The 24,421-nt window shown below is 36.9% G+C and overlaps 1 protein-coding gene and 1 long non-coding RNA gene across 2 annotated transcripts; both read right to left on the bottom strand.

Moving 5' to 3' along the window:
- Window positions 1-9,550: 9,550 nt before the first annotated feature.
- Window positions 9,551-20,744, bottom strand: LOC145602149 (uncharacterized). The gene is made up of 4 exons (XM_081658317.1): window positions 20,409-20,744; window positions 13,624-14,616; window positions 12,447-12,490; window positions 9,551-10,520 (listed from the first exon to the last, which is right to left on the bottom strand). Exons 1-4 carry the CDS (start codon window positions 20,628-20,630, stop codon window positions 9,677-9,679), a joined length of 2,103 nt encoding a protein of 700 aa, XP_081514443.1. The 5' UTR covers window positions 20,631-20,744; the 3' UTR covers window positions 9,551-9,676.
- A 1,267-nt stretch (window positions 20,745-22,011) lies between these two features.
- On the bottom strand, window positions 22,012-23,962 carry LOC145603062 (uncharacterized). The gene is made up of 4 exons (XR_014104679.1): window positions 23,872-23,962; window positions 23,176-23,463; window positions 22,554-22,671; window positions 22,012-22,448 (listed from the first exon to the last, which is right to left on the bottom strand). It is a non-coding gene; the product is annotated as an uncharacterized LOC145603062 (long non-coding RNA).
- Between the last annotated feature and the right edge of the window lie 459 nt (window positions 23,963-24,421).

Genomic DNA, 24,421 nt, shown 5'->3' with positions numbered 1-24,421 from the left:
GGCCTTTCTTGTTCGACGAACCATCTTCCTTCTTGTTGTCGGATTTCTGACCCGACTTGTCGTTGTTTTGGAAGTTCTTTTTCTTCATGAACTTCCGCTTCTTTCCTCGATCATTGCTTCTCTCTTTACCCCCCTTATTATCAGAAACAGTGGACGGCTTCCAATCTACTAATGCCTTCGCGGCAACAATAGCAGAATTTAAATCTTGAACTTTTTGTCTCCTTAACTCGGTTTGTGCCCATGGCTTCAAACCTGACATAAACTGAAACAATTTGTCCTCCTCGGACATGTTACTTATATCTAACATTAAAGACATAAATTGCACATACTCACGGATAGTGTTGGTGTGTTTCAAATCCTTTAACTTATCCCGTGCAACCCAAGAAGTATTGTTGGGCAGGAATTGCTTCCGAATCTCTTCCTTCATCACATCCCATGAAGCTATGGGATCTTTTCTGGCCAACCTATCCGCTTCTTGGCGGGATCTCCACCACAACTTCGCATCGCCGGAAAGATACAGTGCGGCCAAATCAACTTTGCCACCATCTCCCCGATTTGTCACTTTGAAGTAATGCTCCAAATCCCAAATAAAATTCTCTAGGGTCTTAGAATCCCTAGATCCATCAAATGCCTTTGGTTCTGGAACCTTAGCACGATCCCCAGAAGAATACGAAGACGTTTTCTCCTCAATCCCCTTGCGAATAAGGGAAAGTTCTTCCCTTAAATAGTTCATCTCCGCCTCCATTTCAATCTCTTTCTCCTTGTACAAAGGAGTTCCATTGGGGCTGAACATCTCTCTCTGTTTTCCAACCAAATTCTGAATCATCCCATTCATTTCCTTCAGTTGCTCGGAGAGCAAATGAATCGATTCCCGAACCGTACTTGGAGGTAAATCATCATTCCCCAAGCCTAAGTATTTTTCCATCTTGGCCAAAGAGGCCTTGTTATCTTCAGAAAATTCACCATATTTCTACGCTTATTGAGTAACAAAAGCTTTCGGAAGAATGCTAGTTTAATGGGACTAAGATTGAGGGCCAGAATTATACGGGGGCGGAACAACACTTAATGGGACCGGATTGAGAATGTGGTGATGGATTGAGTAACCACAATTTTCAGGGAACAAGTAATCAATACCTTCTTCTACTATATCCTTAATCTGATAATCAAGTGCCTTATAACGTCGACACTTATCTTTCTTCAAACGCTTGATTTCTCGTAAGTAAGGGGCAACTGGACGAGAAACTTTCTTCAAGATCTTCTTATTGGGCGACATAAAATTGCAACAACGCTATCGTAAAGCCTGCTCTGATACCAAAATTTCACAGTTAATTTTTCGTTAACTATGATGGCGCTAGATTCACTAACCAGCCTAACTTGTCACCTTCATATATTATATGAACACAATATAATCAAACACAATGGCACACACGAACACTTAGAATATAACAAAGCATACTTCTTTTATTAATAACATTAATAACATAATTACACGATGTTTTCTAGATGCCTTGGACAGACCCCAAGGTCACCTATTTATAGGCAAAAGGAGGACAGACCCACTCCAATGCGAACAGACACTAAACATGCATGCGTGCCAAGTGGCATTCATGCTATTATCCGTAAACTATTACAAGTCAGCAATCCTAACCAAGCATCGCATATGACAGTCCTTAGCCAACCGTCGCGGATCGCCACCATCAGCAATCCTAGCCAAACGTTGCGGATCGCCACCATCAGCACTCGTGTCTCTTCGCTCCAATCAGAATACTTTTGCCCTTAATCCCTGATCCTTAATGTGAAGTGTCGCTTCGCTTTGGTTGAGCATTCGATCCTTATCCATAGATCACACCCCTTCGCATTAATCAGTTATCTCTAACCAACGCCTTGCTTCGCATTCCCATCGCACCTCTTCATGTAAGGATTAACTTCCATCATCCGTGCCAACTTATCACATAGTAATGCACCCACGTGCTTCCTCGTCAGCACTTACGCCGGAGCCCAAGCATCGCGTCGCTTCACCACACCACACCGGTGCCCAAGCGTCGCGTCGCTTCGGTCTCCCGTGCCGTTGGCTGGGCAACGTCCCATAGCGACACCGGTGTCCAACCGACGCGTCGCTTCCTAGCAACGCCGGAGTTCAACCGACGCGTCGCTTCGTAGCCAACACCAAGCACGCAACCAGCAAAGGCCCCCACAAGCCTTCGCTTAAACCCGAGTCACTTAGCCCACTAAACCAACAAGCTCACGTCGTGCCCAAGTCCTAGATAGACCATACTATCCATAGAACAATGCATCATTGCCTTAGCCAATGATAAACTCATGGTCGAACCAAGCCATGACTGACACCTTCCCCCTATAGAGCTTTATATAGTATTACGCTTATAATTCTAGTGAACACGCCAGTGACAGAAACACAATAATGGACTATTGGCCCCAATCCTTGGGTCCAATGCCCATCCAAACAACCTTAGCTTACCAAGCTAACATATATAGGCAACCATATGCCTTTATTTACTTATTAGCCACACCATGGGGTCTAATACTAATATTTACAAGGCCTAGCACCAAGCCAAGCCGTAGTGTGCCTTTGTCTAGGCACGCCATGCCCCGCATGGCTCATTAGGGGTCTTACACCTAGCTAGAATGTTCAAGACCACCCTAGAACACTCTAGAACTCTACAACCCTTATGTACATACAAGAAGTCCCTAGACACTTATACTATGTACATGAAGATCCTTGAATATTCTAGAGACATCCCCTCTAGAATACTCCCTCAAAAGATCACTCTAGATAAGCCCGGAACCTTCTAGAAGCTTCTCACGTATTCCGGGCTGCCCGTTGCCCAAACTCATACTTCGGGACATCCGTTTGGAAAACCGTCACCTCCATGGTCTTCCTTGGCCCAAAATATGGTGGACCCCAAAATTTGAGCCCATTTGGAGCCCATTAGCCCGTCCAAATGGCCCATTATTGTGTTACTGTCAAGTGAGTGTTCACTAGGATTTGAAGCAAGGTACTAAATAAAGCTCTATAGGGGGAGGTGCTTAGCTGAGCACTAAGGCAAGCCCCCTAGCCTCGATTGTTGCCTTGCTGCCTAGTGAGCCTCTTGACGCCCATCCTTGGTGTGGGAGACGACCCGTGACAAACTGCTTCTAAATAAAATCCACAAGAATTGAAGCAATTAAAGAATACTGTATGAAAATATAAAGAATTCAACTCACTCCCAAATATATGCAGCCAAAAATTGTTGGGGCATAACAGTTTGTAGATTGTGTCCATCATGATTACATGTTCAATGCATCCATATGTTTCATTACTTTGGCTTTTAATTAGACTACGCTCAAACTGGCTCGTTGAATTGTTTACATGTATTTCTTAATGCAAAGTATCAGACAATCTTGGTGTTTTAGAATCAAGGGTCAACTGGCATCATATAGATCAAAGATTGCAGGGTGCCACAATAGAAGCATAAATATGTTGATGTTGGTTTCTTCATTCTCACATGGTTTAAAAAGAGCAAGCCCCAGTTACTCTTCCTGAGTAACGAAATTTGTTACTCAAGTGGCATATATTGTAATTTTACACAATTTTTTTTATATTAATTTTTTTGTTTTTTTTTAAAAATACCTTCTGTGGACGTTTTTACCCCCAACTTAAAAGCACGAAATTACATCCGTGCCCCTTGAGTTACATTTGTTGTTACTCAGGATGAGTAACTTGTATTTCCTCGTTTAAAAATCACCTACACTGTCAACTCTGACTATATATAAACAGTTGTTGCATTTTTACATTTAGGAAAGAACAAACAAGTAACTGACCCTAAAGCAAGAGAAATGGATAAGATACATGATCAATATTAAAGCATCCAAAACAGAGTTTCAGATTTCAGTAATAGCATTACCTGACAAAATACATGTAGAGAAGTAGATATTGCTATCAAAAATGATAGGAAGAGAATGTAAGAAGGGATAGTGAAGATTCGGTTGAGTCATCAATATATAAACTTTTAGCCTTTAATCATAACTGGGTGAGTAGTATTATTTTTTCAAGTAAACAAGATTAATTAAATTTTACAATTATTTGAAAGGGCATAATCGTCACTACACTGCAGAATTGTCTTTTGGTTTTTTTTTTTTTTTTTTTTTTTTTTTTTTTTTTTTTTAAAAAAAAAAAAAGTGAAATCTTCTAGAATTATCATGTAACCGGTAACCCTAATCCTATATACATATACTAGGTATATAAATTGATCATGAATAATACATTAGCCGCCTCCTAACCATCAATAGGCAACAAACGAGAAGATGCTGAAAATAGGCAATAACACAAGCAATTTCATCAAAAGTCTCCTCCAAATCCAAATCCGGCATCTTCAACCCTATTCGACTTCAACCTTGTTGTTAAGTAACTATTTAATTAGTCTGGGGCTTTCCAGGGAAGAGGCTAATAATCTAGTTTCGAAGAAGAATCTTGGTGAGTGTTGGAGTAACAAAAGGAGGAGTAAGAGACCCATTATTGCTGCTCATGAGCCACCCGAATTACAAGTCTGGAGAAATCGAGGTGCGAAAACAGTTGCTGACTTGAATTTCCTCGCAAATGCGAATTCTGTTGTCTCCTATCTTAAACACGACGTTGGATTCAGGGAGTCTCATATTCGAATATTGGTATCTAATTCGCCTAAAATCTTATTGTTCAAAGTTAAAACTCTTAAACCAAAGATCCAGGTATTTCTGAACTATGGTTTCACACTAAATAATATCTGTAGTCTTGTGTTTGGCAGCAACCCGACCATATTTGATCAGGGGTTGAATTCCGTTATTGTTCCCTCACTCCAGTGTTTGAAGGAGATTATGGGTGATACCGATGATATGATTGAAATTGTAAGTTCGTTGCTCCTTCGCGATTTGCATCTTGGAAAGGTTTGCAAATTTTTTGTGCCCAATTTTAATCTGTTGCGAGATTATGGGATTCCGGTTAGTTTCATCCGGAAATGGATACCCCCAAATACATCTATTTGTTTTGTTGATGTTGAGGCTTTCAAGAATGCTGTAATTTTTGTTGATCAAAGCTTGGGGATTCCGAGAGACTCTGAAAACTTCGTCAAAGCCGTAAAAACAAAGGTGCTCGACCATAAGGCACAAATATGGAAGGCTAAATTATCAGAGAATTCGAATAATATAATCCCTACTTGTACTTCTGATGTTATTCATGTTACTATTGATAATACTCCTTATGATTTATGATTTAGTAATATAATTTTTGTAATGGATTTTTTTTTGAAATAAAAAAAAGATACAATCAAGGAACGAGGTTTTTTTTTTTTCAATTCAAGCTATTAGTAATAAGTTCCTCCTTCAAGTATTTTGATTATAGTTAGATAAGTTCAAGAGCTAATTTAATTTGTATCTGCAAAATATGTACGTGATACACTACTTTGTTAGACGCTTTAAAGAAGCAAGCCTTGATTACGAAGAAATTGTTAGACCTTATTCCTTAAACAACATTGAAACAATAATCAGGAGAATGGTTGACGATGTTTTACAAAAAAAAAAGAAAAAAAAAAACATTGAAACAATGATCAACCGCTTTAGTTAGACGATGAAGAGCTTCTGTCATTTCGAAAAACAATACCCTCATTCTTGTTGAAAGTTTTTGCTAGCCAATCTACCATTCTCTGCAGTAGCAATTACAAACAATTGTATCATTTCACTACACAAGAGTAAAGCACTGATTCAAGCTAACACATCATTAGGCACTCCATTGTTTCCTACCTTATTGAAGTCATCACCACCCAAATGAATGTCACCTAATGTAAAAAACAGCTCGAAAACTCCGTCTCCAACCTTAAGAACTGTAAAAGGCAGAAAGAGTTGCAAATTTGCAATGTAGGATTATCTGATGTACTGCATCAAAAAGTAAACTAATGCAGAAGGCTGCCATTGGTGAAGAGTATAAATGTGAGTGGCCATAAGTATGGCCTGGTTTATGCTGGAGTTGGGTGAGTTACTTGGAGGGGCAAAGCAGACCTCCCAGAAGAGCTTGTCTTCCACATTAACTACCACTAGTAGAAAAATGCAAATGCCCACCGGTTCAAAACCCCCCTATGCCACCGGTTTTGAACCGGTGGGAATTTGAGGGGTGGCAATACTACCTTGAAAAGCCACCGGTTCAAAACCGGTGGCAATTACAATAACCCATTCCTGCTATTTTTTTAAGGGGTTTTTGGCACCGGTTCTATTCAAAACCGGCGCCCAAAATGGCCCAGAAAAATTTTTAAAAAAAAATTTTTTTTTTTTGAATTTTTTCCACTTAAATTGATATATAAACTCTAACATATATATAAACTTACATATTTTCATTTAAAAAGGCTGTAATATTACAATTTTGGTCCCAAAAAAAAAAAAAATACAAGTCACTGTTAAATACAAGTCACACCAAATCACCAATGTAACACCTGGCGAGGCAGCAGCAGCGAGCCTTGGCGAGGCAGCATCAGCGAACCGAGGCAGCAGCAGCCTTGCGTATGTATAGATAACATCTTCCGACAGCCACCTGCATCAACAAACAAAGATAAGAGATCTCGAAGTGTTTATTAATCAAAGACAACAAGCAGAGCAATACTACCTTAAATTCAACCATATATACATGCAGTAAGGAAGATTGAGAAGAAAAGCCTTGGCAAAATATATTTTCACATTCTAAAAGATTCTTAACACGGACAAAGGACCAACCTTATTTTTTATTCAGCCTCTCCCCCTCTTCCCTCCATTACTTCGCTTTCCTCAAAGGTTATAGATTAATAATCAAGCACTCGTCAAAAAAAAAATAATAATAAAAAATAATCAAGCAAAACAAGCAGCCTCGGCAGAGTAGTAGCAGTTGCATCCTTGCTAGGGATGCTGCAACAGCAGCCTTGGCAGGGCAGCAGCAGCTGCAACCTTTCGAGGCCAGCAGCAGCTGCAACCTTGCCAGCCAGCTGCAGCAGCAGGCTCGGCAGGGCAGCAGTAGCTGCAACCATGCCAGGGCGGCACGGCAACAGTAATTAAGTCAGCAAATTCACCCAATGAGTTACGTATAGCAAATTCAGCAAAATAATTTTTTTTTTTTTTTTTACCAAAAACTGAAGTAGCAGAATTAATCCTAACATAAAGAAAAGAAGGAGCAGGAGCAGTAACATGGAAGTAGAAGCAGGAGCAGCAGCAACATGGAAGCAGCAGCAAAAGCAGTAACATGGAAGCAGAAGCAACACATAAGAAGTTCCCTGCATCATATATAACACATTTCTATCACTTACACTCAAACAACATAAACAAGATAGCAAAACCGATTAGCAAAGACTCTTATAGCAAAAACAAGATAGTCACCATACAAAACAAGATAGTCACCATAAGCAATTACCAAAGACTCTCATAAGCAAAAACAAGATAGCAAAAAGAAGATGGTCTTTTATACTTTGTAGTTCACTTAGCTTTTAGCAAACTATTATTCCCATATCCACACTATCTGACACAAGATAAACCCCAAATTGCGTATCAAATGCACACACTACTCAGGGGATAAGCAATACGATTCTCATCAAATCCTACCACTTAAAAGAAAATTTTAAGCTCATAAGAATGCCAATTACTTTTTTCTACATATCCATGTCCATTAGAGGCATACAGCAGCAGCCTTGCATAAGCCTTGCGAGGCAGCGGAGGCAGCATAAGCCTTGCATAATGTTAAAGCCTTGCGAGGCAGCAGCTGCAGCAGGTGGTTTAAACCTCTAGGCCTTGGGATTTAAAGGTCACATGAACATGTAACACTCTAGTGGTTACTCACTTATATTAATATTAAGTTATGCAATAAAGACTTGATTTTTGAGGAAAATGGGCAGCTTTTTGATTAATATGAAAATGGAAGAAACAAACAAGGGTAGCTTGAGGCTACTAGTCTCTAATTTAGCACCTTTAGGGCACCACTCTCTAGCTCTAGGAATTACTATAATCTTGCCTAACTCGCACATCCCACTCTCCCTTTCTTATATATACATTATCTGCCAAAAAGAATAAAACAACAAAAGTTGTGTTGTTGTGGCAGCTGTCAAGGCTCTCCTTTGATTGGATGATGCTGCTCTGCTGCTTGGTGACTGCTCTCTGCTTGGGGGCTGCCTTGTTGTGCATTCTCTGACATTCTATTTTGCTGACCCTTCCTTCTCCTTCGTGAATAAGTAATTAAGTCATGACCCTTGTTGAGCATTGAGTCCGTTACATTCCCTCCCCCTAGAAGACTCACCTTGTCCTCAAGGTGAAAGGAAGGAAAACGCTCGTTGATGAGAGAAGCTTCTTCCCAGGTGGCTTCCATCATGGGTAGATTTTCCCATTTAACCAACACCTCCAAGTGAGAGGGAGAGCTGCTGGATTTTCTGACAGCCAGCACCTGCTCTGGTTCTGCCAGCAACTCCAGTTCTGCTGTCAACTGAGTTGGTATATATGGTAGGGCTCACTTCTTGGTTGCCAAGTGCCTTCTTCAATTGAGAGACATGGAACACAGGGTGTACGCGACAAGAATCAAGCAAACTCAGCTTATAGGCCACATTTCCCACGCGTTGCTCCACCAGAAATGGCCCATAAAAACGCGGAGAGAGCTTCTCATTAGGCCTCTTAGCAAGAGACTTTTGTCTATATGGCTGTAGCTTAAGGTAGACATAATCTCCCACTTGAAATTCGACCTCTCGTCTCTTTAAATCAACATTTGCCTTCATTCTTTGCTGTGCACGAAGCAAGTTCATCTTCAAATCCTCCAGCACCCAATCCCTTTCTTGCAACCAAACTTCCAGGCTATCCACTGGGGTTTGGCCTCTCCCCACCCTAATTAGCTTCGGGGGATCTCTTTTATAGACCACTCGAAATGGGGTAAACCCGATTGATTCATGGTGAGCAGTATTGTAAGCAAATTCAGCCCAATGCAACCACTTACCCCAAGATTTAGGCTGCCCATTCACGAAGCATCTTAGATATGTTTCCAAGGTCTTATTGACTATTTCCGTTTGACCACCGGTTTGGAGATGGTACGAGGTGCTTCTCTTGAGTTCTGTGCCTTGTAGCTTGAACAACTCTCGCCAAAAAATACTCATGAATATACGATCCCGATCCGAAACTATAGAGCTAGGAACCCCATGAAGCTTGACCACCTCCCTAACAAAGATGACAGCTATATGGTTTCGACTCTATTTTTCCCTACGTTGACCACGAATGTGCGAGTCACGTGACCTCCTATATTGCTTAATACACCCCTTTTCCCTCCAATTAACTCCTATCAAAACCCTTGCTTCTCTTTCATCCCTCTTTTAGTACGAGTGAATTGGAGGGAAAATTGGTGTATTAAGCAATACATGAGGTCATGTGCGTTGCACACTAGTGGTCAACATCGGGGAAAATAGAATCAAGGCCGAAAAGTAGCACTTGGTTGTCTTTGATAAAAAAAATTTATAATGTGGTCTGAAGTTGCAAAAAAAAATTTAAAAGGTTGTTTTAAGTAAAGTGGGCACTTTAAAAGTTTGTTTATGACAAATTTTCCTTATTTTAATATAGTAACCTTTTTTTTATTAATAAAACAATCGTATTGTCTCTAATGTTGGTGCTCCACTATAAATTAGTGTGAACCAGGTCCATTTAAGAATTTGTAAGTCAATAAGACTCATGATGAATAAAATAAAGCCCCGCAAGCAAATTTAATCGATATTTGAATACGGTAGCGTTGTCCGTAAATTTCTTTATGGATAATGCAAGACTCGTACTTATTATCAGCTTCAAACTCTACTGTCCCAGAAACAGCAACATCTTGATTTGGATTTGCTACCCACAAATTTGCTTCTACTATTAGGGAGTCGTCTACAGGCATCGATAAAGCTGATCTTGACAAAGGAATTCGAAGTTTAGATGACTTGTTGGTTAGCTTGACTGGGTGAGCTTGTGGTTTGTCAAAAAGTCTGGTTTGATAATATTTCTTGTCATAGACACTCGAATAATCGTGGCTGCCATACCGAGCAAAAACATGGCCATAGATATTGGCAGAAGACCGAATAGGATCATCAATGAAGATGGTCATGTCTATGAAAGCCTTACATCCATAGCTAAAGATAATGTAGTGCACCGCTGCATACCCATGCGCACCTTCAATCACTGAACATATGCGCTTGTCATAGCAATCAAACGAGGGCCGCCCGGCGATCGTCCCTTTGCTGATTTCAAGATCCTTCACCGGATCCTTAAGATATAATCTTATGCAAGACTCCATCATGTAAAAATACATAATCCACCCACTACTTCCTAAAGATAGCATGCGCTTACCAGCTGAACAAAATTCGGGATCACTCATGTCTCGGTCAAATATACAAAATTCTCTACCACTCGGGACGATTCTAACGCAGCCACAAACGGAAGGACTTTCATTAGCTTTGCTATCAATAAATATTGACAGCACCTCAATTACTTCGTCTCCACGAACTGGACGCAGCTTACTCTGAGATGAATGTGTGCTCCTAGCAACATAAAGTCCAACAAAAAAACAAGTCATATACTGGTATATAGTACAAGCATCAATGCATGCAGGCCTGTTTCTAGGGCAGGGCAGGTGGGGCAACCGCCTTGGGCCCAATGTTGTAAAGCCCAAATTTAGTTTTACTTAAGGCCCCAAAAAAACCAAAAACTATAATATGTCTGTTTTCAAGAGAAGTCAAACGGTTATGGTTTGGTTTTCTTCCCCCTAATTTTTCGCACCAATTATTCAGTTTCCAAACTATATTTAATTTCTTCTCAAAAAAAAAAAAATAAAACTATATTTAATTTATACCCAAAAAAAAAAAAAAAAACAAAAAAAAAAAAACAAAAAATCATTCAATCAATCCCCCTTTTTTGCTAGTTCTGTTTCACAAATTCAAGTACCTCTTAATGAAATCAAATTACTTAACTAATGATGAAAATTATCATAAACGATCATGTATCTCTTCAATTTCAATGAGCATTTTTCGATTATACATAATCCTCCTTTCATTTCTATAATTTACCCAAAAAAAAAATTCTTCATATATTATGAGCATTTTTCGATTATACATAATCCTCCTTTCATTTCTATAATTTACCCAAAAAAAAAATTCTTCATATATTTTCAATTTTTCATACATATGTTTTCTGAATTTGGATTTGTTTGATTGGTTCGTTCAATACCTTCGGTAAAAGTTTTTCAGTCGTAACCCTTTGTGTTAGATTGTTAGATAGTCCTTAGATTTCAATTAATTTCATATGAAATTGTAAAGCCCGTTTTCAGTTGATGGGATGCACTTGTTTGAAGACATGCATACTTTTGTAAAGTTATTAGTTGTTTTTTTTTTTTTTGAATTAAAAAAAAAAAAAATTAATTTTAAGAGTATATTTAATTCAAAAAAAAGTTTGATTTTAAGAGTATATTTAATTCAAAAAAAAGCTGGTGAAAGAGTAGGTAACAAATTAAGAGTATATTTAATTTTAAGAGGTTTGGCGGGCCATACGGTGTGGCAGGGGTTACTCGTAGAGTGTTATTGGTTTTGTTAGGGGTTACTTGCAGATGTTACTTGTATTTTGGGTTTCTTGTATGAGTTACTTGTATATTAGAGTTACTTGTATATTAGAGTTACTTGTATTCTCAGTAACCCCTATAACTAATCGCAGACCAAACCCCTATACCAAACAAGGAACACTCTACAAGTAACTCCTGACCAAAGCCAGTAACACCCTACAAGTAATCCAGAATACAAGTAACACCCTGATCAAAATCAGTAACACCTTACAAATAACCCTAGACCAAGACCAAGACCAGTAACACCCTACAAATAACCCCAGAATACAAGTACACTCTGACCAAAACCAGTAATATTCTACAAGTAACCTCATAATACAAGTAACACCATACAAGTAACCTACAAAATTTGTAATTTTTCTAATGCTTTAGCTCTGAGTATATTCATATGGTGTAAGCAGTAACTACATTAATTGTTTTAGTTAACTATTGTTGACTTTACTTTAAAAAATGCTATTCCCTCCATCCCTAAATTACATTCCTCTTTTTAGCATTAATTCCTCACATAATAGAGAGAAAGAGGAATGTAATTTAGGAACGGAGGGAGTAGTAGAAATTGTTTAGTATGAACATTTGGGCTTTTACTTTAATATATTTATAAGAAATGTTTTATGAGATAGTTTATTTTATTTTTTTCTTTTTTTGAGAAATTATGAGATCTTTTGTTAATCACAAGAAAAAGTTCCATTTGTAGGTTTTTTTTTTTTCCCCTTGAAGTTTAAATATTATTAATAATATGGAGTACTTGTTAGTTAGGGCCCCAGTTTGTACGTTGGTCCTAGGCCACTTAAATCACATAAACGAGCCTGCATGCATGCACTCCAAGAAGCTAAAAGACATAAAACCAATGTACCTCAAGGCATTTTCGGATAACGGAAGTAGCTGATCAGAAAGCACCTGAAAATGTAAGAGATGCCAATTAATTAAGATCCCACATTTGGCAGGAAAATATAACAGAATTGACATCTAATTAAAAAGTTGGCAGCTTTAGAGTAGACATAAAGATATAAGACAATCGGCCCAAATTATGAGTCTTTTACGTACTAAACCATTTAAGGTAAGCCAACATTTGCAAATAATAATGATTATTTTCAATTTTTTTGTATATAGATAGCCTAGGATAGGAAAGTATATGAAAACTAAAGTTTCCTGGACTAAATATAACATAAGATCAAAGTTTAAATGGAAACTTAGAAATTTAGGCAAAAAAAAAAAAAAAACCCTTTTACGTTATTTCTTACATCCCTACACTATAGTTCGAGTCCATCTATGCGCATATCGCCTATATTTTTTCTTTGCAAATAGAAGGGTAAAATAGTCATTTGACATCCATAATGGTACTTTTTATAGTTACAATGGTACTTTTTGTGTACTATTATGCATGTATATTATACCATCATACTTGTTTGTATCATAAGAAAAATATTTATACCACTACAATATTGAATAGTACTATTTACCTATTTGATGGTACATTATACTCATGTTAATATTTACAATTTAGCCATTCTATTTCAAAACTCTTGAAAGTTGAGGTCCTTGTTGTATTCTTTCCTTTGATATAATCATCAAATTAAGTTTTGGAATAAGAATTTTAGTTTATGTAGAAATAGCTTCTCCCTCCGTTCCCTAATGTTTTTTACGTTTGGAATTATGCGCGGTAATTAAGAAATTGTGTAAAGTTGAGGTATATTGGAATATTTCAATGATTAAAAGTACAAATTTATTGAAAAATACAATGTTGAGCATGTGGGGTGGAAAAATTAGAGGAGAGAGGAGAGAGAAAGTAATAATAAGGGTTGAAAAACTAATAAAATAGTATAAAAAGTACAATAGCACATGAAAAAGTAAGGACTTTTGAGTAAAAAAATTGTAAAACAAGGGTAATTTAGTCCAAAATTTATGACCAAAATAGGAAAGATACTAAATGTAAAGAATAAAAAGGAACACCCTAAATGGAAACGTAAAAAACATTTAGGAACGGAGGGAGTAGTTTACTAGAGAAGTTGTAAACCATAATTACCACTTACCAAGGAGTTTTTCTGTGCATTATCTGTACCCTTGGTCTCATGATCAATCTCCTCCTCCTCCTCCTCCTCAACCGCGTAGTTGGTCATATCTTTTGCATCATAAACACGATTAAAAGCATTGTCCCATGTGACGGCCACAACAACAGAACCACCTTCTCCAAAAATCAACTTGTTAGAGGCACTATGAGGAGCTGCTAAAAATTCTACAAAGCCGCTAGCAAACGGACCATCTTGCAAATGCAAATCCCACAAGTGTGCTTGAATCTTAAGAGAGGAATGCACCGGCACTGCCACGACATATCGAGAGAGGCTAAGTGGTGTAGAAATAGGGGTTCGCACAAATTCATCAGCTGACTTATTAAACAGTGTGCTCTCCATATCACCATCTTCGCAGCTGTGGTAACTTTTGCTGTTGGCATACCCGGCAACAATGCTTCCATAAACATCACAAAATGGGCGACTCTCATCATACTTGGCAAATATTGCAACCTCAACAAAAGCAAAAGCAGCAAACTGAAATGTAGCATAGTAGACGGAAGCAGAGCCATGTTCACCTCGGACTACAGCTTTTTGAAGCTTATCGTATGCCTCTTCAGTGTTACAATCCAAATCAACTTGTGCTTTGATGAATTCAATGTTCCGAGTCTTATCCCTTAGATACAGATCCATTTTTGTGCTAGTGTTGCCTAGTGAGCATGGGAAATCATTGTTGCATTGTGGCCCAATTAGGGACAAATAGCCATGTTTCAAAATTGTTTCTGGGCTGTCATGGTCTCGATCATAGAGACTAAAGCTGGCAGTACCTTCTCTTTCAGTGGCTCGAATCAAACCATAGAGTTTACATGGTCTCTCATCATCAAAATTTGTGTCAATGGAGACAGAAAAAATTTGAACTAGGGGTGATGCAAGAATAGGATAATACTCACTTCTATAGGCTTCCTCTATCTCTGCAAAGTCGTCTATTGTATATGACTTTGATTTGGGCTGATCAACCTGGAATATACATCGGACCAAAGGTTAATGATGCCTAAATGGTTTCTAGTTCAGGATATGTATATGTTAAAGTTTTATATACTTGTATTATTACTCAATTTATAAACAGCAAGTTGAAACAACAATAAAGGTGTATCCATGGTGTTGATCCATATAATGAGAAAATAATGTGAGAGAGAACACCTAATATATATAGTACTAGGATTACCCAAAATATGTAGACAACGAATGCATTAGATACAACATACAAATAACTTTAACAATATAAGTTAATTTTACATAATTAATATCTAAACATTCAACATGCACACCGAAAACTTTAATCTTTCAAACACAAAAATTTTATATGACAATTACTTGAAAAACATCAAAATTTTCACATAAACCCCTAAGAAGTAAATTAGGAACAAATAAAATTGAACCTTAGAAGAGGTATGATGAATATCTTAAAGCTTTTGGATGGAAAGTTTTCCCAATTAATCTGCTGAATATTTTCCCCATCATTTTGTCAACCTAAGACATCATCACTCATAGTATAAAAATTTAAATCATCCCTCTCTTTCTACCATTTTCTTACTCCTCCACATCATGTATACTACAAGTCCACAATACAATATACTTTCTCCAAAAATTCAGAAAATTAATTTTTTATAGTTATTTTTTTTGTAAATTTTTTTGTTGACATTCAAATTTTATAAGGTATTTTATTGTTTTTAATTAGAGTTAAGCATAAGGTTGGTGATTATGTTTTATATTTTTTCACCGTTTGGTGATTATGTTATTTTTTTTCACCATTTGGTGATTGGAGGGGTAATTCTGGCAAAAAAATAAAAATAAAAAGGAAGCAAAAACTTAATCAGTTGTCATATACATTGGGTTAAAAACTTAGTCACTTGTGGTTAACCAATAAGAAAACAACAAGTATTTAATTTTCTTTATTCACACGAGGCATGTCAATTGTGAAAATGACGGCTCTCTTATGAACTTTTCCCAAAATTTCCCCCTTTGGAGCACTTCATCCCCTTCCCCACGTATTTCCTTTTTCCCCTTTTATTTTTATTTTCTTTACTAGTTAGTTCTTCAAACTTCACTCTTAATGAGTTAATGGTGATTTGCTCTTTTGGAAAGCTTGATTAAAGGAGTTCGGCACTTCGAAAGGTAAATTTGTACTTCATCTCTTTGGTTTAGTTGTTCTTAATTTCCTTAATTGTGGTGTACTAATTAAAATCGAAAAAAGTAGGGTTTAAATTTTGTCAAAAATTGTGGAATTCTTCCTAACTTGGGGTCGAATTTGGTGTTTGATGATAAAATTTCGTATTTTTACCTTTAGATTATTGTTATAAGACTCTTTATTTGCTAATGCATGGTTAAATTGGGTGGGTATCTTGACTTTAGTATAATTGAAAGGAGTAGTGTGAAACAGAGTAGTTGTACTTAATTGAAAGGATTTAGTATTTAATGTCGAGTAAAGTGTATTTATGTGTTAATTTGTTTATGAATTATATGGAAGTTTTATTTTTCAATGTGTGTTGATGTTAAACAATAGCTATTGTAGTTTTTAATTAAATGACAATTATATGTTGTAGATGGAGATGATCCTAATGGCACTTGTTGTTCGATTTGGTGGGGTGCGGAAACATACTCCTGATTTAGAGTATGTTGGTGGTGAAATGAAAATGTTTGATGAACTCCCTACTAATTTTAATGTGGATGGTATGAGGAAGATCATTGGTAGTTTAGGGTATAAAGACATTATTAAGATGCATTATTGTGATCTTGCTAAAACAAAAAAAAACAGGCATTAGATTCTTAAACTATGATGATGCTACCTTTGCAAAATTCCTTAGTTTACTTGTTAAATATAGGCTTATGGAAGTTTACACCGAACATGAAGAGGATGATAGTGATAGGTATGAGGGTGTAGTTGGCCAGGTAAAGGGGTGAACTGGTTGGGTGGGAACAAAGGTCATGTTGTCCAGAGGGGGTAAAGAGTGACTGCCACTATAACCAGGTTGTTTGGAACTGACAGTGAGGGTACAAATGAGACTTTTGGGGGGGATATGTCCAATGAGGTTAGTGAAACAGAGGGAGGCTTTCATGTGAACCTGTCGGATGACATTGACGATGCCATTGACTTTGATGATCAAGGGAGTGATGAAGAGGATTAGAAGGTTGTACAGGAACACAAGTTAAAGACCACAAAAAGAAAGAGTATGAGTTACACTCTGAAGAGGAGGACATAACTAGGATGTTCTCAAGTCAGCTAGGGGTAGGAGAGGAAGCTCATGATAGTGACTATGATAGCTGCCCACAAAGTCCTATTGACTGTGAAGAGGAAGCTAATTATGGGAACCTAATGCCTGAATCCCCTAAGATGAAGCACACAAAACCCCTCACACATAAAGCACACATGCTCACTCTCGGGCATGATTTTCTTGGCCAATTATTTCAAGATGCAATAGAGTTGAGAAAGGCTCTTAGTAATTACTGTGTTATTGTTGGGAGGGATGTGTATTTCACTAGGAACACTAAAAAGGCAATAAGGGGCTAGATATAAAGCACATACTAATGGATGTCCTTGTTACATTTGGGCTTCAGTTGACAAAGACAATGGTACTTTAGTTGTGAAGACATTAGTAGCTAGTCATACATGTGGTAGGAAACCCACTGTGAAAAAAATGAGAGCTAAATGGATTGCCGAAACCTACCACAAGAAATTCAAGGTCAATCCATATTTGAAGTGTCGGGAGATTGTGGATACAATTTGGACTGAGTATGGGATCAAGGTGTCTCTATGGCTTGCTTGGAACCCAAGCACATCAACTTATAATTGGAGAGTATGAACATGAATACTCTATGTTGTATAGGTATGCAGAAGAGATCAAAAGAGCCAACCCATTGAACACTATAAAGTTCAGCCTAGATCAAGGACAAGTTAAGAGACTTTACATGTGTTTTGACTCCATTAAAAAGGGGTTTCTTGATTGATGGTTGTTTTTTAAAGGGTCCTTTAGGGGGGCAGTTATTAGTTGCTATGGGTAGAGATGCAAATAACCAAATGTACCCTATAGCATGGGCATGAGTGGAGGTGAAGGATACAGGGTAGTTGGGAGTGGTTCTTAGAGTTGTTGGCAGTTGATTTAGGTACCTTTGATGGAACAAGGTATACTACTATTATGTCTGACCAACAAAAGGGGGGTTGTTGAAGGTAGTTGCAAATGTGTGGCCTATGGCCGAGACAAGATGTTGTGCTAGGCATGTGTATTGCAACTTTTGGACTAAGTTAGGGGGGGGGGGGGGGGGAACTTCTTTACCGGAGGTGTCCGAGAATGACTTCAATGCAAACATGAATGAATTTTCTAAGATTACCACAGAGGCTGCTGAGGATGTGAGGAACAGGTTTTATGTGAAGTGGATAAGGGCTTTTCAAACAGATAAATGTAAGTGTGATAGCATTGACAACAACATGAATGAGGTGTTCAATGCTTACATTTTAACATCAAGGCACAAACCAATCATAACAATGTTAGAAGATATTAGGGAGGGTTTAATGGATAGAATGCAAAAAAAGAGAGACTTCATACTTCATAAGGACATTCAACTGTGTCCAAGAATTCGGCAGAGGTTGGAATGGTCTAAATTGGCGGCAAGGGGTTGGGTGGCTTATTGGGATGGGAACTTCACTTATGGTGAGGGAAGGAGGTACACAAATAAGGTTTGTAGTCAGCTTGTTCAACAAGACATGTACTTGCAATGTGTGGCAGAACAAGGGTATCCCTTGTAGGCATGCTGTAGCAGCAATATGGAAGGCCCGGGAACTCTGAGTGGTTTAGTACAACCACTTACTTAAGGGCATACCGGTACCCACTTGAGCCCTTGAATGGTCCAAATGAATGGCCTGAATCAAGTGTCATTCCAATCACTCCACCCCCACTCAAGAATCTATTGGTGAGGTGGTAGATACTACAAGGGTAACTAGAAAAGGTCAATCACAAAGTGCTCTTACTGCAAACAGCAAGGGCACAATAAGAAGACTTGTCCTACAGCACCCAATGACACACCACCAAGCCCGAAGAGGCAAAGAACCACTGCCCCATCAACAGAGGGGTTGGTTTGTACACATACTCCAACGGAATCAGAGGCAGGCTGTGGCAAGTACTTGTTCATTTTCATACAAATTATACAAAAAATCAATTAAAGCTATTTAATTGTCTTTCAAACTTTCAACAGTACATCAATCCAAATTGGAGCCAAACAAGCATTGGAGGAACATCGGGACAACATACTCAGCCTCACAATACAAGGTACCTTACTTAATCAAAACTACTAAAGTTAAAACAAATATTAAAAACAGAATTACAACACTCTAAATTTTTATTTTCCTCCCGTTCTCTTTTATTTCTTCCTGCAATTCCACATTTTTTTAATGAACATATACTATGTCAGTTTAAATAATTTGTTCTTTTTTTTTGGTTTTTTTTTTTCCTTCAAGATGTTTTGATCGCTTAAGCTCTTGTTGCATTGATGATAGCAATAGAGAAATTTTTGGGTAGCCTTTTGGAATAGATAGCTGTTGGAATTATTTTGTATTTATACTTTTGTAATTTATCCCAATGGCTATTATTATATATTCAGCTTTTAAACTCATTTCAGAATTTAATATTGATAAGTGATTATGTTTTTGGGAAGGTGATTATGTTTATGTTGGGTGACTAAGTTTTTTTTGCTGAGTTCAAAACAAGTTAAAAGATTTTCCGGTGAGTTAAGTGCTCGGTTAATCTAACACAATCACAAAGGGTGAAAAAAACAAAAACTTCATCACCATTTCTATACTTAACTCTTTTTATTTATAACCAGTGAGGAAAAAACAAAAAAATAGAGATTAAATTAAATAAAAAAAAACTACTTTCAAAAAAGTTTAATGAGAAAAGTCAAAGGCTGACATCAGATTTAAACAAATGTCCTCCCTCCGTCCCCGATTGATAGTCACTTTTGTTATTTTTGGTGACTCAAAATGTTAGTCACATTTGTTTTTTCTCAAATACTATTAACATTATTTTTTACCAAAATTCTCTAACATTTGCATAAATATTTGTAAATTTAACTTTCTCAATGTAAATTTTACTTTCCCAAGTACTTTAATTACTTTCTCTATCTATTTTTTTTCAATTTCCCTTTCAACGTACTTTCTTTATTTCTCTTTAATTCCCGTGATTTTTTAGCAAATGAAAAGTGACTATCAATTAGGGACGGAGGGAGTAAAAGAGAAGGATTATAACCAATAGTCCAACAGTAAAGACTAAAAGTAACGTGGAGGTATTCCCTCAGCTACCCCCAACCCACATAAAGGTATTTACCCTTCCTCAAAAAAAAATATTTACCCCCACCTTATGAAGCACGAAGAAGCAGGGGAAATGGAGGTTTCAGTCGACTGAAGGAGAAGACCGCCTGGACGGATGACCAGACCTGACTAGTGGCTACGTTGTGGGTGTTGACTGCCAACAACCTTCAATTTCTTACCCCACCATATTTTGTATTTATAGTTACCTTTCTCCCTTCTCTTCATGTATTTGAATATGGGTTAGAGCAATTAGATTTGGAAATTGAAATTTTTGATGTGGTAATCAAGGAATTTAAGCGAATTAAGGGAGTAGTATAAAGTTGTGGAGTATGAGATTAACAAGTTAAGACTCGTAATTATTAGGACTTGTTAACAAAATTACCCTACAACATTGATAACATGAATGCACTAATTGTGATAAAACGAAAAGAAAATAAAATTTTGAACTTGCCTTAGTCGTGGCCGCATCCTTTCTCTGGTTCGACGGCACGGTCGAAAAGGGGTAATGGGCACTGGCACTGCCACTGCCACTGCCACTGCTGGAAGTAAAGGATGTGCGCCTTATGAGATGTAGATTCGGTTGGTTATCATGAAAACGATTTCGACAAACCAATCGAGGAGGATAAATCATAAAAGCGGATTTTGCAATTTTTGAGACTACTCTTGCGGCCATTGTGTTATTAGTCCGCTCGCAAAAATAATGACTACTTTTCAAGACTAAACTCCAGTAGAAGAGATGGAGAGGAGAGGAGAGGAGAGGAGAGAGAGAGAGAGAAAAAGAAATAAGGGGCGGCGATTTTGTTTTGTGGAGTACCAAACATCCTCAACCCTTAAAATATTGTGAATTGCTAAATCGCGTCCCGTATTTATCAGGTAACGTTCGTATTTTAACATGATATTACTAACATGCCCCTTTTTAATTTTACCTTAATTTACTCTAACTTAATTAGCTTAATTTATTTTTACCTCTTATAAATTTCCCATTTTACTAGTTGTGGACCCGCACGCGATGCGCGCGTTTCCCCAAGTTATCACTATTGCTCATTAGCTAATTGTTTTGACTTCAGTAATAGTTACATAGTTTTGATATGTTGTGGTTTTATAAAATGTGTAATCAATTATTATGATTTATAAATACAATATATCAAATACTCTTATATTAATTATTTCTGAACAAAATTCATAAACTTTGCCAATCCCACGCCTTTTGGATTATTAAAACCGAATCCAAATCGATTTTAAATTCAATTCAATCCAATCCAATCTAATTCGGTTATGGAAATTGATAAGTATATATAACTCCTATAGCTTATTTCACTTGTTATTTGAAACTTTATATTGTGAGATTTGTGACACGACATGCTAAACTAAGGTGTTAGGAGATGTATTCTTGTACATTGTGTCGTGGCTAAGGCTCATTCATTAAACTTCCAAAATAAATTGCTTTGAACGGAGTGATTGTAAGAATTATGACTAATAGCAATTAATAATAGAACAAACTTATCTGATTTAATGTCGTGGCGTGACATAGCATCACTGCCCTAAAGTCGAATTTGCCCCGTACTTGTACACACGGACTCATAGCAATCGACCTCCAGGGTTACACGACTCTAACTCTCCGGTGTACTACGAAAAGCTAGATTGAGAATACAATGATCAATGCCCAAAACTAGAAGTTATTTTGTGTAACATTTTGGAGTAAAGAAGAGAAGTATAGCTTTTAATTGTGTATCTCCCTTGTGAAGTGGAAGATGCTTCAGTTTATATAGAAGTTTCACCAAGCTCAAGTCAAAAGAAGGGAATTAGTATTTCACGGGAACCATGCATAAGAAATCAATCAAAAACCATTTAATTATGCATATTTACTAATTAGTTTTCCATTTATGTATTAAACGGCTAGAGAGGAGGAAATATATGATGATCAAAGTCAACTAATTGCCATAATCATGGTATCAATCAAGCAAATTTGAATTTTGATCTTTTGAAGCAAAATCAATGAACCAAGACTTGGAGTTGTACTATGGGAACAAGTGAATAACTCCAACAAAGGACAGTGCAAAAGAATCAATAATTGCTTCATTTATACAAAAACTTGATTTATCACAAAATTATAGTACATTATGTATTAATCTTACAATCAATTATATGACATACTTATGTATTAATCAATTACTGTATGTATTAATCAATTATACAAAAAAAATAAAGAAAGACTCAAGAATGGTTTCATGCAGAAGCAAAGATAGAGGAATGATCAACAACTCTATTACTCCGTACAAAACAATTGAGGAAGAAAATTGATGAACGCCGAAAGATTGATCATGATCCCTATGCCCTTCAACTATTCAATTTGTAACTAAAGCTTCTTAGCTATGGATAATCCATCCTTAGTTTGGTCCACAAAAGCACGATGAGAAAGAAGCAGCTTTGCAGCTTCATTGCAGCCATTCTTTGCTTCCATGTGTAATGGAATTTCGCAGTACTGCAAGTACTGCAAATATCAGAGTACTATTAGGGATCGAAATAACAAAAAAGTTTACAACTCGTTGCAATATTAGCACTCTTGCACATTTAACCAAAGTGCACAAAGCCATACCATATTCTTGGCTTTCATTTCAACATTCTCTAATCCCTACCAATTTAGAAAAATTTTAACAATCTCAACATTGTTGTAGCCCCACCAACATGAAGAGGAGTTTGCAGTTTTGCACCATCTGTAATTGTAAGAGGAACAAGTCAATAAGTATCAGCTGAAAGCACAACTTCAAATGACCACAACATGAAACAATCACATTCACTTAAACATCACAAGACACAAGGGCGATTCCCTGATCTCGTCTTCTATATGAAGTCCATAGTGTGGACGCCGTTATTAAATACTAAAGAGCTAATCTACTTAATTCTAATGCATCTACTAATCTCTAACGGATGTAAATGGTGGCACAATTCTTTCAAAACCCGAAAGCATCATTCTTTGCTCTTTATTTGCCTTAGCTAATGACTTTACAGTACATCAGAAAAATCCACCTCAAAGTTTTCCACAAAGAGCAAAGATTACAAGAAAGAGCATTACATGCACAAAGAGTTTCTTGAACTGAAGGTGATTAATAAATGGTTTGGATTAATATGTGATGAAGACATTGATAACTAACTAACTGGTCTTCCTCTACTTTGGTGAAAGAAATGCCATGGAATGTACAACAATTAAATATAATTACCAGGGCCATGTAGCTTGTAAACCTTTCAATGCCACGGTCCCACTAATAGTACCCCTTCAGTTGAGACTTGAGAAGGCTTCAACTGACCTTTGTAAACAATAGTCTTGCGACAATCAAGCACCAAATTACAGAAAATGCCAAGATCAAATACTGCTATCAGAATCAATTCAAATAGAGAGAGGATGTTGACCTTGAGGACAGAGAACATATATAGATGTCCTTACACCGCCATGAGGAAATTCAAAGCGATTGTGATAGCTACCATAGAAACCCTCCTTAATATGTAATCTGTTGGGAAAACAAACAAAATAAATTGTTTATAGCTAGGAAAAGGTAGAACATAAAACCATAGGAAATAGCACAGAAAATTCTACAGATTAGAATGATCACAAATATTATTGTATAAGAGGACGTCACATGCTCCTAATCTCTTTCTTCAAAAATCCATTGTATTCAAGAACCTTAGAGCTTTATTTACTCCAAGTAAGCGAAAATAGAAAAGATGGATAAACAATAAGCTCTAGAAATCAAAATTTTCATTCTAAAAACTTGGAGCTCAAACTCACAAATAAAAACCCATAAAATAAACATGAAGCTTAATCGATCGATAACGAACAACGAAAAATTCGCCTAAACTAATTGCAGAAAAATCCCCAAACTGATATAAGTTTGAAAACATATATTATGGTGGTATACCCCTGGAATTCTTACGCACTGGCCATGGGAGCCTCTTGGTAGCTTCAAGATTTCACTATCTCTTTCTTATAAAAGTCATTTAAATTTTGTAATTTGTATTAGTAAACAAATGCTCGCTCATTGATTTACTATTATGTTGGCCTTGTTTTATTAATGTTAAATTCTTTTCCTCACATACATCCCCTGCCAACTAAGGGTAAATTGAGTGGAGACGATTTTTCATGTAATATCCGGGATTTTACAACATGATTTATTATACTCTAATCTTTATTATAAGCTTAATTTATTTTTAATCTCTATTTGACGAAGAACGAATGTTTTAGTCCTAATTTTATTTTAAGATTATATTATTCCAGAAGCTAATTTTACGAACGAAAGTAATTTTATTTAAAATGTATTTCAGTCTAAGTAATATTTTTCATGTTCCACTATGTATTTACAGATTTATATCAAAATTTGTAGTTTACCCGAGAGAATGAAATGACCAAAATACCCTTACTCACAAAAGGACAAGCATCACCTCATATTTCTTCACCACCTCCACATTTAT

The sequence above is a fragment of the Chenopodium album genome, chromosome 21, assembly GCF_948465745.1.
Source record: "Chenopodium album chromosome 21, dcCheAlbu1.1, whole genome shotgun sequence".
Taxonomy (NCBI): Eukaryota; Viridiplantae; Streptophyta; class Magnoliopsida; order Caryophyllales; family Amaranthaceae; genus Chenopodium; species Chenopodium album.
The sequence above is the reverse complement of the archived record's forward strand: the minus strand, read 5'-3'. Positions and strand labels throughout refer to the sequence as shown.